The sequence below is a fragment of the Ambystoma mexicanum genome, chromosome 3p, assembly GCF_040938575.1.
Source record: "Ambystoma mexicanum isolate Mex_15411 chromosome 3p, UKY_AmexF1_1, whole genome shotgun sequence".
NCBI classification, from domain to species: Eukaryota; Metazoa; Chordata; class Amphibia; order Caudata; family Ambystomatidae; genus Ambystoma; species Ambystoma mexicanum.
The window spans coordinates 131047927-131064929 of NC_090925.1; the positions used below are offsets into that span (position 1 = coordinate 131047927).

The 17003-nt window shown below is 48.8% G+C and overlaps 1 protein-coding gene across 1 annotated transcript in view; it reads left to right on the plus strand.

Annotated features, from left to right (window-relative positions):
- The first annotated feature begins 10124 nt into the window (after positions 1-10124).
- The window catches only part of LOC138580159 (C-type lectin domain family 7 member A-like), a 79200-nt gene continuing 72321 nt past the window's right edge, over positions 10125-17003 (plus strand). The window contains exon 1 of the mRNA XM_069650489.1: positions 10125-10444. Coding sequence (XP_069506590.1) covers positions 10213-10444 — 232 coding nt within the window. The 5' untranslated portion in view covers positions 10125-10212. The remainder of the gene's footprint in view (positions 10445-17003) is intronic.

Consider the following 17003-nt stretch of genomic DNA (forward strand, 5'->3'; position numbering starts at 1 on the left):
ACGGTCCCGGAATTGCTTCTAAAAGTTGGTTTAATTTTTCCCCACCAAATTTATATTTTACCACTCTCAGTTTGCCCTTGAGTCCGACTAATTTCTGCGGACGTATTGCTTTAATGTCTCTCTGTAAAGCCGAGAATCGAAGTTCTAGGCTTGCGTGGTCACTGCCTCCTTCCCAGTTAAGGGTTAGGGTCGGGCAGTAAGTTGCGAGACCTGATGTTACGAAAATATAATCTAATGTGGATTTCGAAGAACCTCGACGCCAAGTATGATTTTCTATTTCATTGTCCCCATTTTGCTTAATAATCATTTCGAGGTCCCAGGAGGAAAAAAAGGCCCACCATAGTTTGCCCTTTCGGCTGTTGTTTAGGGTGATATTGTCTGCATTAAAATCACCTGCTACTATAATGTGGGCTCCCTGGAAGTTGGTCTTCGCTGCTATTAAAATGGTCTGTAGAAGTTCTAGAAAATCTTGCAGCTTTATAGTGGCTGGATTCCAGTATATATTAATGAGGACTAGAGTGACTCTTAAATTGTCTGAGTCCAACTCTACTTTGCAGGCCTGAATGCCTGCAACGTTATTGCAGAGAGGGAGAATTTGCTGAATACTCGAGTTTTTGAGGACCATAAGAAGTCCGCCCGCCGGTCTCCCTTTAGATTTTTGTGAGGCCCCAAGACTTATAACTGTAAACCCCTCTATCTCTATGGGATTTACTAGCCAAGTCTCCTGGAATAATAGAATATCAAATTCTTTTAGTAGTTTATTTTTTAGTAGCTTTTTTTTTAGAAAAGTAGAGCCTCTTGTGTTCCAGGAGACGAGACCGAGGCTATTTTGCTTAAAGGCTCATTTGCTCCTCGCCGAGATTCAGGAGGACCTGTGATATAATCTCCAGTAATTTCATAATTAGGTTCTCGCTTAGTTTGGGGCCGGAATTAGGGGTCCTTGGATGTTCACTCAGTGGACCGACTGGTCCTCTCAGTCTTGGAGAATCCTCTCTGTTTCTATATGTACTGGTGTGATTTCTAAATCCATCTTCCTCCTCCTGCTCAAATACCAACAGGCCTGCTCTTGCTAGTTCAGTTTTGTTTCCAATTAATGCCTGGAAGGCTCTTCTTGAGCTGAGGCCGACCTCCACAAAAAATTTGTCATTAACAGCTGGAAATTTGACGTATTCGATGTCTTCTGATGAAAAAAGAAACAACTTGTAGTTTTTCCTGATTTCTGCTAAGAGAACTGATCTGCAAAGGGACATATACCCTAGTGGTCTTTCCAGTCTGAACCAAATCCTTGGAATTGAGAAGTCAGCTATTTCCTGCTCTGTCTCCCACTCTATGGGAGTATGGTAAGGGCCATCTGCCTCTTCTTCCGTTGAGCCAGTTTGTAGATGGAGCTCTAGGTTTCTTGATTTTCCCAATCCGTTCCGGCAGTCTACTTCATGGGCCCGGGACCCTGTTAGAGCATTGTCATTAGTTGGTTTGAGCTCAACGGGAGAGGCCAATGGGGTTGCTGCCGCAGGTTTTGAGGTGGTTTTTAGGAAGATGGGTGCCAATCTGATGTTACTTGCACTTATTTGAGGTGCCGTGCTACTGGTCGCAGTTTTTTTAGTACCCTTTTTTAAAAAAAATGGGGGCTATCTTAGTTTTCAATTTAGGCATGATTGTTTCTGAGTTATTAAAAGCTACATTCACAGGGTTCATTGGCTCAGTTTGCATGCCCGTGTTTGTGGTTTGAAATTTTATATCGCTATGAGCTTTCCTTAATTTTACGGGAGTCACTGAATTTCCATTTAGGCCCTTTCCTCTTTTGATGGGACTTGAGGGCTTTTGGCTTTTACTCTGAGAGGGGCCGGCAACTGGAGATACATCAACTTCTGGAGCTGAGGTCTTTTCTTCATTCAGTGATAGTTTTTTAAGGAAAGCGTTTGTTGCCGATTTATTTGAGGATCTCTTTTTTTGTTTTTTTGTTTTTTTTTTAGTTTTCTCAATTTGTGAATGACAATGAGGGTCAATTGAAAAAAACCTCTCTTTCTGCTTATTTTTTCTTCTTCTTTTGGGATGACGTGACGTAACCAGATCTAAATTAGCTTCAATTTGAGGGGAGTCTTAGACGTCTACAGCTGTGTTTTTGTTTGGACTCTCCAGGATCTCTATTGTAGGCTCTATTTCAACGTTTGCTAGTCTTCGAAATTCTTCCAGGACTGAATTTGATAATGGTGTATCATCAAAGCAGTCCACAGGATCCTCTTCTGTCTGCGGATGGTTCTTATTTGTGATGTCTCGAGTTTCCGTGGATAGGTTTCTTATGAATTCTTGAGTTGTGAGATTGTTCTTGGCTTCTTCTTTCAGCAGGGAGTATATTTGAGTGAGATCCAAGCCTTGTTTTACTCCCTCATTTTGTAAGTCTTTTATTGTAGGGATCAAAGTCGTATTCATGATATTAGTGAGTGCCGTTGTTGTTGACTCATTCTTTGATACTTCATTTACAAGTTCTAACAAAATGCCTGCTTGTGTTTGAACCTCTTCTTTCAAAAGTTCAAATACAGAGACCAGAGAGTTCAAAACAGAGCTCAGTGCTGTGAGCGTGTTCTCACTAGTTGTAGGGGGCACTTCCTGTAATTCAAGATCATCCTGTGAAGCTGCAGAAGCTGGGCCGTTTTTGAACAGTAATGGTTCAGTTTGATAAACACAGTCAGTAGCCATAAGTGTTGGAGGAATGACATCACTCTCCTGAATTGTACTGGTAGTCTGGCCAGCTATGACCCTTGGGTCTGCTAGATCGTTGGTACTTTTATTTCTTTTACGTACAAAGTGGTCATTAATCCTACTTTGTATTTTTTTGTTGTTGTTAGAGTGTACTCCAGTCCTCTTTTCCACCCTTCCTGAATAAGTGGAGGAGACACATGTGCTTCAGGGGCCAGATGGCAAAACGCTTGGGTAATGTTTTGGCTAGACTGGGTGGGTTGGTGGGATATTCCTGGTAGAGAAGGAGGTAAGATATCAGGAGTTGTACTGCCCTCCCCCCCGAGGTATGAACCTTCTTGATCAACCATCTCTTCCAGTAGAGGTGAGCTTCGGAGTCTCATTTGTTGATTTTCTTTCTAGATTAGTGAGGGAGGAATTTAGTAAGATCCCCCCAAACCAAGGAAAATGAGGAATTAAAAGTTACCTGTCTTGAGCGCCTCCGCGCCTAACAGCCGCTTAACAGTCAGACTCCGGGCTTTACCCTGCGGGGCTTAACGCCGCGAGGGTACACTGAGAGGGTACACTGAGAGTGCTTTTGTGCCCGTCTGAAGTCACGTGAGCGATCACGTGATCGGCCCGAAGCTCTGCCTCCTCCAGGAAGCGAGCGGCCGAACAGATAGCGCGAGTTCGAGGAAACTCCCAGCGCTGGCACACAGCACACAACAAGGCCACAGATACAGATATTCTTTGGTTTTGACTGCTACAGTAACAAAGGCGATTCCTCTCGCCGCTCGGCTGCACTGAGAGTGCTTTTGTGCCCGTCTGAAGTCACGTGAGCGATCACGTGATCGGCCCGAAGCTCCGCCTCCTCCAGGAAGCGAGCGGCTGAACAGATAGCGCGAGTTCGAGGAAACTCCCAGCGCTGGCACACAGCACACAACAAGGCCACAGATACAGATATTCTTTGGTTTCGACTGCTACAGTAACAAAGGCGATTCCTAGTATGGTGACTATAATATTGTGTCTTTTGGGGGGTTGCAGGGTGAGGTGGTGGGGGTGAGCTAGATGGGTGGTGGGGGGGTACCCCCATTTAAAAAAGCATTTGACCAAAACGACCTCCATAAAAATGCAAGAGTAATGTGGAAATGGGGAAAGTGACCTGGTTAAAAACACGTACAACCTGCTAAAACTAGTGTAATAACGTATGAAACTGGTCCACTTCTGCCAAAAAAAGGGATCCATTCTGGCCAACAATGTAGCCATTCCCAGAATAATGTGCTGCCGCTTCCAGCGGTGTCCCTACAGGTTAGTCCGAGCCTGCCTGCTGACTGCTGACTGCTGTCAGTTTCCTCTGTGATCGTTTCTCGGTGAAACAACACGTGCCCTCAACACAAATATACAAACAAATAGAAATACTGTCATTGCATTAGGAACGGCTACCAAAAGCTGTAGGCTGTTCCTTAAGAAGCAGACGCCTACTGCCTACATCCGTAGGACTTGCAAAAATGCTGTGGCGACTGGCGCAGTATAATATAACTGATATACCAAACCCCCATGTGTTGCGCCCTCGCCTGAGGCGCGGTCTCCAGGGCTTGCATGCTCGCGCAGCAATGAAACACAGGAGCCGATTCGTGGTGCCTCTTACTTTATTAGTTACATCGGCGGAACTGCCGAACCCCGTTCCCCGTCCCTCCCCTTCCCCTGACGTCACGTCCGGGCGTCATGTCTGTGGGGCCTCAACGGAGGCCCACCCACACAACGATGTGGGCAACCCGACATCTCCCCCCTTTTTAACATGTAAGTCCTAGGGCTTCATTCTTACCCCATTTCTTCAATGAGTCGCATTGGCTTCATGCGGCTCCTCTGTGGTCGCTTTTCCTTGCTCGGGGTCGGTCTTTCTCCGGTGGAGTTTGGGAGGTGTGCTTCTTCTCCTGACTCTTCCCCGTCTCCTTGATACGCCTTTTCACCTGGCCTGTCGTCGCCGCTGTCTCTGTCCATGGTCCATTGATCTTCCTGTGCTGGCCTGACGCGCTTGAAGTGCAAGCTGTTCCTGGTCACCACCGACCAGTCGTCCCTTTGTGCGGTGACCATGGTTCCTTTCTTGTGTGTCACTATTAGGGGGGTGGACGCGAACGTGGCTTCTTCCTTCCAATTCTTGGGTTGCTTGAGCCATACTTCGTCCCCTGTTGCATTATGCCTTCACAAGCTCTTCTTTTCCTGTCCGTGAATTCTTTTGTCTTCTCTTTCCTCACAGTGTCATTAGCTTTCGCTTCCTGCTCCAGCTGTGTCGGCTCTTGCGGTCTCGGATCCTCAGGCAGCCTCGTGGTGATCGGCCTCCGGAATAGCAGGTCCGCAGGGCACACTCCCGTCGTGCTATGGGGCGTGTGCCTGTAGTCTCGTAATAACTGATTGAGGGCCTGTTCAAACGGCTTATTTTGGACATGGGCGATTTGTAAGGTTCTCTTTATGTTGGCCATGAACCTCTCGACCATGCCATTTGCTTGGGGCCACCGGGGGGTTATTCGTCAGTGTCGAAACCCCATGTATTTTGCGAAGTTTGGAAGTCTTGACTTATGAAGGTGGGGCCATTGTCCGACTTTATGATCTTTGAGATGCCATAGGCAGAGAGCATCCTATCGAGGGCCGGGATGACGCTCGATGTGGCGCTGCTTTCTACTATCTGACTGTCCGGGTATCTTGAATGTTCGTCCATGAGTACGACCACATGTGTCCCGTTGTTCAGTGGTCCAAATAGATCTACCGTTAGCTCCTCCCACACTTTGTGCGGCATTGGTGACGATTGTAGTGGGTTTGGATGTGGCGAGGCGCCACTTGCGCGCAGACATGGCAGCTCCCAACGATGGATTCTACTAGACGGTCAAGCTGTGGGAACCAGGTTTTCTGTCGAAGGAGGCGCTTTGTGGCGACTACTCCTCTGTGCCCTTCGTGTGCCAGGTGTACTATTCTCTCACGGAGTGATCTTGGGATGACGACCTTGTATCCTTTTAGTAGAACATTGTCTTCCACTACTGTCAGCTCTTCTTTTACTTGGTCCAGCCACCTGACGTCCTCCCTTGTTGTTTCCGATTCCTCCCTGGCCTGTTGTCTCATGAGGGTCGTCTTGTTGGTCTGCAGACAGTGCCTTGCAATTCGAAGCACTGGGTCCGCCTCTGACTGAATCGACAGTTCCAACCATCCTACCGGGAGCGGTTGCAGGTGATGTATGATGTAGTTAATGTATGCGTCCGCTATGGACGGCTGTGTGACGGGTGTGGACATGGGGTGTCGTGAAAGGTAATCCGCGGGGTTCTCCTCTTTCCCCGGGCGATGCTGTATTTGAAACCGGTAGTCCTGTAGGCGCAGGCCCCCATCGGGCTATCCTCGGGGGCATTCTGGCTTTCGGGCTTCCATATATGATGAGCAGTGCCTGATGGTCCGTGATGATGGTAAATTCCTTGCCAAACAGGAAGAGATGGAAGTTTTCGCAAGCCCAGACGACCGCCAGGCTTTCCTTTTCCGCCTGCGAGTAGGCCTGTTCTGTGGTCGTCAGGCTCCGGCTGGCATATGCTACCACATGTGTGATGTGTGGCTCCCTGGGATCTTTCTGGGTCAGAATGGCGCCGAGTCCGACCGGGCTGGCGTCCACGATAAGTTCGGTGTCACGGCTGGCATCAAAGTATACCATGTCCTCAGCTTGTGATATGGCCTTTCGTATTGCCTCAAATGCTGCTTGGCATTCTTGTGACCATATGAATGGCGCGTCTTTGCGGGTGAGTAAACGTAATGGGTTGCTGACAGTGGCATAGTCTTTGAGATATCTGGAGCAGTAGCTGGCTAGGCCCAGGAATGATCTTAAGTCTGTGGTGTTTACAGGGGGCAAAGCCGAGTTGAGGGCTTCAACTTTTTCTGGGTCGGGCCTCATACCTTTGTCTGAAAAGATGTGCCCGAAGAATCGCAGGGATCCTTCTGAAAACTCACACTTGGATTTGTTCAGGGTTAGACCTGCGCCATCTAGTGCCTGGCATACTCTGTGTAGTGCCACGTCATGTTCTTCCTGTGATTTGCCGTAGACTAAAACGTCGTCCGAGTAATTTAGACAGTTGGGGACGTGCCTGATCACCTTGTGAATCTCCTCCTGAAAAATTTCAGCGGCCGAAGAAATGCCAAAACGGAGTCTTTTGTACTGAAAGAGTCCAAGATGAGTAACAAAGGTGGTGATATATCGGGATTCAGGCGCGATTTCAATTTGGTGGTATCCCTTGGTGAGGTCTAGTTTAGAGAAGACTCTCGCGCCGTGAAGGAGGTGGATCATGTCGGTGATCCTGCGTGCCTGATGCCTCTCCCTTTCAATGGCGGTATTGGCTCTGCGCATGTCTACGCATAGACATATGGATCGTTCAGGTGATTTCTTGGGGACGGGGACGATGGGAGAAACCCAGGGTGTTGGACCCGACACGGGTTCTATGACGTTCATTTTGATGAGCTTGTCCAGCTCCTCTTCCACTTGGCGTTGGATGTTGAATGGAATTCCTCGATAATGTTGGGCCACAGGTTTGACTTGAGGATTTATATGGAGATGAACTTTCCTGTTTCGCAATTTGCCGAGGCCGGTGAAGAGTTTCGGAAATGAACTTTCGATTGCTTCCGGTTTGGCAAAGTACTTGTGGGCCATCAACCGGTATAAAATGTGCACTAGGCCCATGTCGACCGCTGTCCGGAAACTCAAAATGCATCCGCTGTTGGCCTCCGTGTCCAGGATGTATAACGGAATCTTGGCTGTGTGTTCTTTGTGGGTGCACCATGCCGTGATCATGCCCTTGCATGGCAGAGGGGTAGTGGAGCCATAGGGGTATATATCTACTGTGGCTTTCTTGATTTTGGGTGGCGTGGCCAGTGATTGGTATGCTCGTTCGCTTAAGATGTTGACCGTCGCTCCGGTGTCTACGAGAAATTTCTCTGGGGTATCATTCACTTGAAGTGTCAATATGGGACTGTGCTGAGTCGCCGCGGTATTGTCCTTTAGGGCCCACACGTAGCCTTTCCTCCTTTGATCATCCTCTGATGATAGGGAGTCACTGCTGGTGGGGGACCGTGTTTCCACGTATCGTACGAATCGCCGTCTGTGTGAGCGTCTTGTGTCCTCTGATGAGCGTTTATCTTCCCGGGTGTATCGGCTTCTGCGGTCGCTGTCTTCTTTCCTGTTGTGCCTTCTTTCGCTCTCTCCCACTGATCTGGGGGCTCTGACGAGTGTATCGGCGTCTGTCCTGATTTCGCTGTTTAGGTGGCGTGTGTGTCGGTGCGTTCTTGCACGTGGCCCTGTAGTGATCCATTCCTACGCACGCGGCGCATTTTTGTCCTATCGCCGGGCATTGCCCTGTGTGTGGGTATTCGTATCCGCATTTGAAGCATGTGGCTCCGAGGGTTTTGTTTCCTTGGACGGGGTGGGTGTGCAGTTTGTTGATCGATTCGGTGTTTTCGCTGTGTTGTTGTAGGGTCACCTTGCCCAGGCTGTCCAATTGAGAGTCCACCACTGCTTCCATGCGGGCCAGTGCTAAAATCTCTTCTAGTGACCTTTGCTTCTGTAGGAGTTGCTAGCGAAATGGTTGCGAGAGGCACCCCGCTATCACTTGTGACCTGAGCGCTTCTTCGTTGGAGTATCTATGGAACTCACAGTTTTTGAGTTTAATACGGAGGCGCATTACAAAATTGTTTATTGACTCCCCTTTCTCTTGTCTGGTTATGTGGAACATGTGACGTTCATAGTCGACATCTGTATGTGGCGCAAAGTATTCTGATAATTTGGTGTGCAGCTCCCCATAAGTGACTGTGTCAACATTTAACAGTTCTCCTGCAATGTCTCTTTCTTACCGCAGGTCCCACCGCCATGAACAGTGTGTTTTTTAGCCTTGTGTCATCTGTTAGCCCGATGGCGCCGGTGTAGAATTTAAAGTCTCGGAGCCATATGTTCCATCTGGGTCCCAGATTTGAAGTGTCTCGTATTTCAAAGGTGTTGGGCATATGCATGACTTGGGATGCCCCTCCCTCATTTTGTACCTGTTGGCCGATATCTTGCGCCGTGTCCGCATTTCCAGGTGCAGTTGCCACTGTTCCCGCCCCTCCAGAGGAGGATGCCGTGGTGCTTGCCGTGTCTGACATGGCTGCAAACCGAAGATGTGCCGTGTGTGGGCGAATAAATGTGGTGCTTGTCTTCCCCACGCTCCTGGCTGGTGTCACGTGGTGCAGGGAAAACGGAGCGCTGTGTCCTTCAGCGTGCGGCGTGGGGATGGCCTTCCGGCGACGCCCGCTGGGTGTGCAGCATGCACGTGCGTCTCCTCCGTCGTCAAGGAGGCGGACGCGCGGTGCCCGTGTGCTTCTACAGACTCAGTCACGCGGGAGACGGGTTGGGCGTGCTGCATGCACGTGCGTCCCCTCCGTCATTAAGGAGGCAGACGCGCGGTGCCCGTGTGCTTGTCCCAGGCTTGGTCACGCGGGAGGCGGGACAACGCTGAGTGCAGCTCGCCGCTGCCGAGGTGCGCCGACGCGCAGAACTGCCAATTGCAGACCTCAACGCGGCTTCGGCGGGGCCCGTACCCGCTCGTCGCCAGTGTTGCGCCCTCGCCTGAGGCGCGGTCTCCAGGGCTTGCGCGCTCGCGCAGCATTGAAACACAGGAGCTGATTCGTGGTGTCTCTTACTTTATTAGTTACATCGGCGGAACTGCCGAACCCCGTTCCCCGTCCCTCCCCTTCCCCTGATGTCACGTCCGGGCGTCATGTCCGTGGGGCCTCAACGGAGGCTCACCCACACAACGATGTGGGCAACCCGACACCATGTGCCTTAGTGTGTCTGTATGAACTCAGAAAATGTTTCACTATACCAGTGGTTTTCAAACGTGTTCATACCGAGCCCCCCACACTACACCCTTGAGTAAAAATATATTGTCCGCCCCCCTCCGCCCTAGCGGCCGCAGGATGTGGGGGCGTGGGGGGCAGGTTCTTTAAAATATAAGCAGATTGCCTACTGCTTATTTTTTCGATTAGAAGCAGTCAATGTAAGCCTTTTTTAAATAGTAAAAACAGTCATCTTAATCCATTTTCAAAGAGACTGAACCCCTGGACATCATTCGACACCCCGCTCCCATGGGTGCCAGCCCCCCAGTTTGAAGAACACTGCACTACACAATAACCAAAGTGATGCGGTTTTTCTGTGTTGCCTTGTTTGCACTGTATGTCGATCGTGGCCAAATCAAAAGCCAGCAGATTCCGAGTTTTTTTTATTAGTTACTGTGATATAACGTTAAAGGGGCGTTCTCTTTCCTTGTCTGGCACCAGAGCGTCATATGCTGGTCCCAGGTGCTGGGCTTGCGCCACCGGCCCCCCCCACGCCCCACGCCATCAGACGGAGCCTAGCTGCTGTTCAGTTCACACGTCTTCATTCATTCTCGTTCCAGAAGTTTCTGAAGTTCCCTCGCCCCGCCTCCCAAGGAGGAAGAGCCGGGGCACACCACCTGTCGAGTCGAGTCTGCGAACGCCGGCATGGGGAAGGGCAGCAACTCCGTTCCCGGGACGGAGTGCACATCCCTTACGGTGGTAGTGCAGGGAAAGGAGGCATCCCAAAATGAGGAGCACACGAATCTCGAGAGCCACCCGCTGATGGATCATGAGAACTCGTCTCAGACGGAGAACTCTGAGAGCCAGCAGCCCCCGGCGCCGATGGAGGCACCGAACCCTGCACAGGAAGCCTCTGCTCCACAGGCGTCGCCCGGAGGTAAGTAGTGAGGGGAGCGGGCGTTGCAAGATAAACTGACTCCCGTTATTTGCACAAAACCCACAAGAGAATGTTATGGACGGCGAATGGGGTGCACAAAACTCCCTCCTCAATGTACCACTCTGTGTAAATAGACAGAAAAGATTTGCCCATTTCCCAACGAGTTAGTGAATAGCTCTCAACCTTTCATGGCCCCTGGGCGGGTGAACACACCCGATTTTATATTTGAGGGGTGAAAGCCCATTGATTCCTATGGGCGTGTAGAGATCTTGGCAGGTGAGAGAGGTGCCTAAGTGGCGGGTGACACCCGCCAAAAGCGGGTGAGTTGAGAGAGGTATGATATAATAAGGTCCCCTTTTAAATATTTATTTAATCTCATGATGTCTACTAGATTGACATGGGGAATGTTTGCTTTATGTCAATGGTCACATGTTTTTTCAGGACGTGAACACAGGGGTGGACTGGGAACCAAAAGTGGCCCTGGAAATAATTTCAAAGTGGCCCCAAATTGCACATTTTCAGCAAGCCCAACCCTTTCCTATGGGAACGTTTCGAAATTTTAAATGGTTAAAGGTGTTTGTATTGCGCACCGTCACCAACAGAGTTAGTCCCCAAGCGTTCTGGCCGATCTGTAAAACATGAAGGCGGGCAGGGTTTGGGTTAGTCGGGAGATGAGGGAGAGAGGTGGTGTGCTCTTGGCGGCTTCAGTTCGGTATACGCTGTGCGCTGAGCTTTGGTGTAACTATTGGGCCGGGGCGAGAGCTAGTGTGCTGTTTGTGTTGTTGGTTTGTTGTTGGTGCGTTGTGGTAAAGCGCGTGCGGTTTGGTGCGGTGTGGTAAAGCACGAGCGGTTTGCTGGGCGAGAGTTGGTTGTGTGAATTTTCGGGTGAGTTAGGCATGCAGAGATTTGATGGTGGGGTTAGTGGGGTGAGAATCCTGGTTATGGCACATCTTGTTTGATTAATTAGTATTACTATGGGTGGGATTAGTTGCTACTATCCTTTCTTGACCGTTTGACTGTTGTGGGTGTAGCGCGGCTCTCTCCCTGCTGTGTATTCTAATGGACTTTGTATAATGTGATTGGGAGTGTATTCTCTTCCTTAGGTATCAGAGCTGAGGTTGGCTGGCCCCTATTCCCTTGCTATCTATGTGAAATAGGTCTATTGGAGCTTGGGTGTGGTACAGGGACAGGGTGCTATTGCGCTGGGGAGCCGGGGGTTGGGTGGGCCCTATTCCCTTGCTATCTATGTTAAATAGGTCTATTGGAGCTTGGGTGTGGTACAGGGCCAGGGTGCTAATGATGAATCGTCCAAGTGCTTCGTCTTGGTCTGCCTATGTATTCAGTCTTTAGTTTCCTCATCTCAGGGCTATCTCATTATGTGGTCTGGTATGTCGTGGAGTGTCTTCCTTAGACTTTGTTTAGTCGATTGCCTGGTGGGAGCCAGGATCGGTATCTTCCTTCATCATTGTTTTAGCTGTGTGCCCGTCCCTGTGGGTGGTCTTCTAGTTACGCAGTGAAGGGCCAGGATTTGAAATACCACAATAGATGCCCAGGGTGCAGATGCCTACCGGGAAATCTCCAGAGTTCCCCGTAGGCTAGTCCACCCCTGGACGTGAAGAGTAAAATACATTGGTATCAATGGCGTTGACTTTTTTGGTTTTCCCGGCTGGGGCATTTGGGGGGGGGGAGGTGGCCGGTGCCGGGAAAAAAAAGTCCCATTGCAACGCCTAGGGATTTTCCCGATATTGGCCTTTCCTGGTGGGCGAGGGGCTCAGGCCCTGGAGCACCCGTGTACTCGGCGCCCCTGATTGGTATTCTTGTAGCTTAACATGTTGTCAGGTTGCTGCATTTTGTGTATTTTGCAAGCAAACGCATTAAGAATTATCTTCGGCTTTGAAATCCAAAACTTATATATTTGTGCCAAGTAAGGCCTGAAATGTGTGTGGCCAAATGCTTACATTATACAGCGAGTTAAAATCTTTAGCCAAAGCGTGTGATCCAGGGCAAATAATGTAATGTCATGGATTACATTCACACTTCATGAAAACAGCGGCCCTAACAGCGGGGTAGATTTAATAATTTAGGGACAAAAGTGTGTCCCCTCTGCCCCCCTGCCAGTGGCTCCCAAGGCCGTCATCTAAAATTGCATTATTCTTGCATTGGCCCTACCCAGGGCCAGGTCCCTTAGCACTTGATTTGAAAGGCAGATTCATAGTGTCACCAGCCATTCAGTGCACCAGAGATGTATGTGCAGGTGGGGTGGAGGATGGGGGTGGTCTACTGTGGCAGAACTGAAGGTGGTAGGGCTGTCCAGAGCTGTGTCCCAAAGGAGAGCGAATATAGAAACTCTTATAGGCCCTGGTATGATATGGTATGGAATATTATACATCCCGGCTGCGAGCCAGGGGAAGCTCTTTTATCATGTTATGTTATGCTATGTTGACTTATACCGTGCACTGCTACCACCCAGGGGCAGTCGTGATTTCCCCACCTCCATATCGGGAAGTTCGTCAGAACACACTGCCTGCAATGTGTGATGTGCTCTCCTGTGAAATAAAGATTTCACAGCGAGAGAACATCAATGATTGCATGTAGTGCTTTTCGCAGAGTCATCCAGACAGTAATGGAGGTGAATAAATCCCATGAGGAGATCTGTTACATGCCTACCAACATTCCCCATTCCACTTCGGAGATACTAGAGTAGTGATAGATTTAAGTTTGCATTCTGGGACTTGTAGTCAGTGCTGAGTTTCTTATTATAAACCTAGGACTACATGCCCTAGAATGCAAACTTTACTCTATGACTGCTCTAGTATCTCCCAAATGGAATGGGGTCATACTGGCATGTGTGCTCTTATATTATATGATACCCTCACCTCCCTGTCTGGGCGGCCTGGCAGAACACACTGCATGCAATATGTGCTCTCTTGCTGTGAAATCTGAAATCTTTGTTTCAATTGTCTCTGCTTGTTCCTGATTTGCAGTTCAGTTTTCAATGTACAATCCTAAACAAGTGGGGTTACATGCCTGCGAATCGTGTTTTGAACAGACAATTTAGTTTATGCAGAACTATGTGGTTGGGCTACTTTTGGGCTAGTTCCTAACTCAATTTGGGCTATAGATGGGTTACCTCTTCTGGCAACCCCAGAGACCAACCCAGAAGTTAGTCAGGTCTTGGGTGTTGGGGCCTCTGGTCTATATGGAACATTAAGTTATTTCACTTATGTACAAATAACAAAAACTCTGCAAACGTCTGGTACCTCTAACTTGTAGACTGGCTGCAAGCTGTACTCCAGATCTCACCGCATAGAAGTTCACAGTTTGGAAACAATGAGCAAAAAGCCGCGTCTGTAGTCCCGAACAGAGCAAGCACGGGTGTTCCTTTATCCAGAGATGACGGATTCTACCTGCTTTCTGGTCTGCAGGGACTTGTAGTTGCGGGCCCACTACTTGCAAGGTTCCCAACTGATTCTGCCTAAATCATGAACGCTGCTGGGAAACATTATGATAAGGGCTTGCTAACAGCACATAGAGGGACATCTTTACATATTCTGGAACCAGCGCTTTAATAGTTAACATAGTGCCACTTCTTTACCAGTCACGTGGCAGAGCTTTGATTTGCACTTTTCCAGCTATTCATATGTCCATGTTTCCCAAAAATTCCAACCCAATTATCTGCATGAATTGATAATTTACTTTCACAAACTCGCTTAACTGACTAAAACTTCCCAGACTTCGTGCATCTCTACACATCCATAAAAGGCCCTTACTTTCTGCAAATGTTAAATTACCATAGAATGAGGGTATAAGGAAGTTACATTCAGTTAGGCATTTAACAGGCACTGCCATAACGGTGCTAACCTGGACACAAGATGGCGTATGATAGCATTGCCTAGCTAACAACGTACACAAGCCAAAACGGTTGACTTTGCCAATGCTCGTTTTTAACAGGTCGTCAGCGGAAGGAAAAGTTATAAATCAAGTGGCTGAAGGCGCACTTGGCTCAAACGTTTTATTAGACAGTGGCGTGCGTTTACAGCTGCAATTAAGCCATTAACTCTCAGGAGACAGCTTAGAAATAACACTGGCAGGTCAACGTTTGATATTACTGATTGATAAGGCCAGCTCAAAGAGCTCCCAGGAGGATGCGTTTTTGGCCGGGGAGGGACAGGTATTTGGTGGTAATGGCCGTGGAGGGTGAGTGGATGGATACATGGCCAACACCCACACGCTGTGTGCCCCTCCTCACATGTCAACTCCCTCCGAGCTTTACTCCAATGCAATAGCAGCACCTAATATCCCAGAACTAAACATCAGGAGTGAATTAACCTCTTTTAATGGTATTAGGTGCCATGTTGGCACTTAAGTCGCACAAGCCTTGCATTGAATTGTGGGTTGCGGCAGTACAGTCAGCTGCAGTGTTGGTACTGTTAAGAGTTAAGCTTGGTCCGCTACCAGCCATCTCTGGGCTGTTGTTTTTCTTGAGTTTTCACTTCGCGGGGAGAGGAACTTGTCTGGAACAGCACATTCTGGTGCCTCAGTGAACCCACCTTAAAAGCAGTGACCGGGCTCAGGGCTCCTCCCAAAGTGGTGCCAAACCCAAGCGCAAGGCTCTGTTTTCATGGCCAGAAGCAGCCCCTGTTTTAGGATGCGTACCCCCATTTTCTGTGTTTTGGGGGTACACCCGCATCATATGGTGGTAGTTTTCTGCCCATGAGCGAGCCTGTTCCCCGTGGTTTTTCAGAACTTGTAGACCAGGACTGCGCTCTGGCGTCTGGAGAGGTCCCAAAAGAACTCATGCTGATTAGAAAAGTGAGGTCCTGAAAGAAACCTCACTCATCATTACGTGTATTCCATCCTGGGACAGGAGAAAATAACGTGCTATGCATGACGCTCAGGATTCATGTGCCAAGGGCCATATGCCCATCTTCGTTAATTTGCTAGAACATATCAGAATTGTTCTGTCAGAGAATCTGGCACTCACAATGTGTATGCACTGCTATTCACATTAAAGGAACTGTGTTCATGAACAGCCTGGAGACATTCCTTTCTTCATTAGAATAGCAGAATAAATGTTGGTGCCACAAGACAACTGTCCATCAGTCACAAAATCCATCACCAATCAGCAACCCTGCCTTACAGCACCTGATGCCAGTTCCTGTGCACCGCAGCCATGCCCATTTTTAATTGGGCCAAATACCACTGCTCTTTTCCCAAACAAACGCCTGCCCATTAGCTCTGTCCATGAAGAGGCCCGTCCAACAGAAGCCTCGGCCATCACTTACCGGCCACAGAATGTTTCATCACCAGTTCATTTGCACAGCATGCCTGCCCACTAGTTACACTACCACGAAATGCACGATCTTCTGTAACTATGCACAGAACGCCTCCCCACTGGTTACTATGCACAGAATGCCTGCCCACTAGTTACACTACCACGAAATGCATGATCTTCTGTTACTACGCCTCCCCACTGGTTACTATGCACAGCGTGCCTGCCCACTAGTTACACTACCACAAAATGCATGATCTTCTGTTACTACACCTCCCCACTGGTTACTATGCACAGCGTGCCTGCCCACTAGTTACACTACCACAAAATGCATGATCTTCTGTTACTACGCCTCCCCACTGGTTACTATGCACAGCGTGCCTGCCCACTAGTTACACTACCACAAAATGCATGATCTTCTGTTACTATGCACAGAACGCCTCCCCACTGGTTACTATCCACAGCGTGTCTGCCCACGTTACACTACCACAAAATGCATCATCTTCAGTTACTATGCACAGAACGCCTCCCCACTGGTTAATATCCACAGAATGCCTGCCCACTAGTTATGCGGCCACAAAATGCATGACCTTCAATTATTATGAATGCAACGCTTCCCCACTGGTTACTATGCACAGCATCCCTGACCACTAGTTATGCGGCCACAAAATGCATGATCTTCTCTTACTATGCACAGAACGCCTCCCCACTGGTTACTATGCACAGCGTGTCTGCCCACTAGTTACACTACCACAAAATGCATCATCTTCAGTTACTATGCACAGAATTCCCAGCCACTAGTTACAGGGCTACAAAATGCACGATCTTCAATTATTATGAATGCAACGCTTCCCCATTGGTTACTATGCACAGCATCCCTGACCACTAGTTATGCGGCCACAAAATGCATGATCTTCTGTTACTATGCACAGAACGCCTCCCCACTGGTTAATATCCACAGCGTGTCTGCCCACTAGTTACACTACCACAAAATGCATGATCTTCTGTTACTATGCACAGAACGCCTCCCCACTGGTTACTATGCACAGCGTGTCTGCCCACTAGTTACACTACCACAAAATTCATGATCTTTACTATGCACAGCGTGTCTGCCCACTAGTTACACTACCGCACAATGCATCATCTTCAGTTACTATGCACAGAATTCCCAGCCACTAGTTACAGGGCCACAAAATGCATGATCTTCAATTATTATGAATGCAACGCTTCCCCATTGATTACTATGCACAGCATCCCTGACCACTAGTTATGCGGCCACAAAATGCA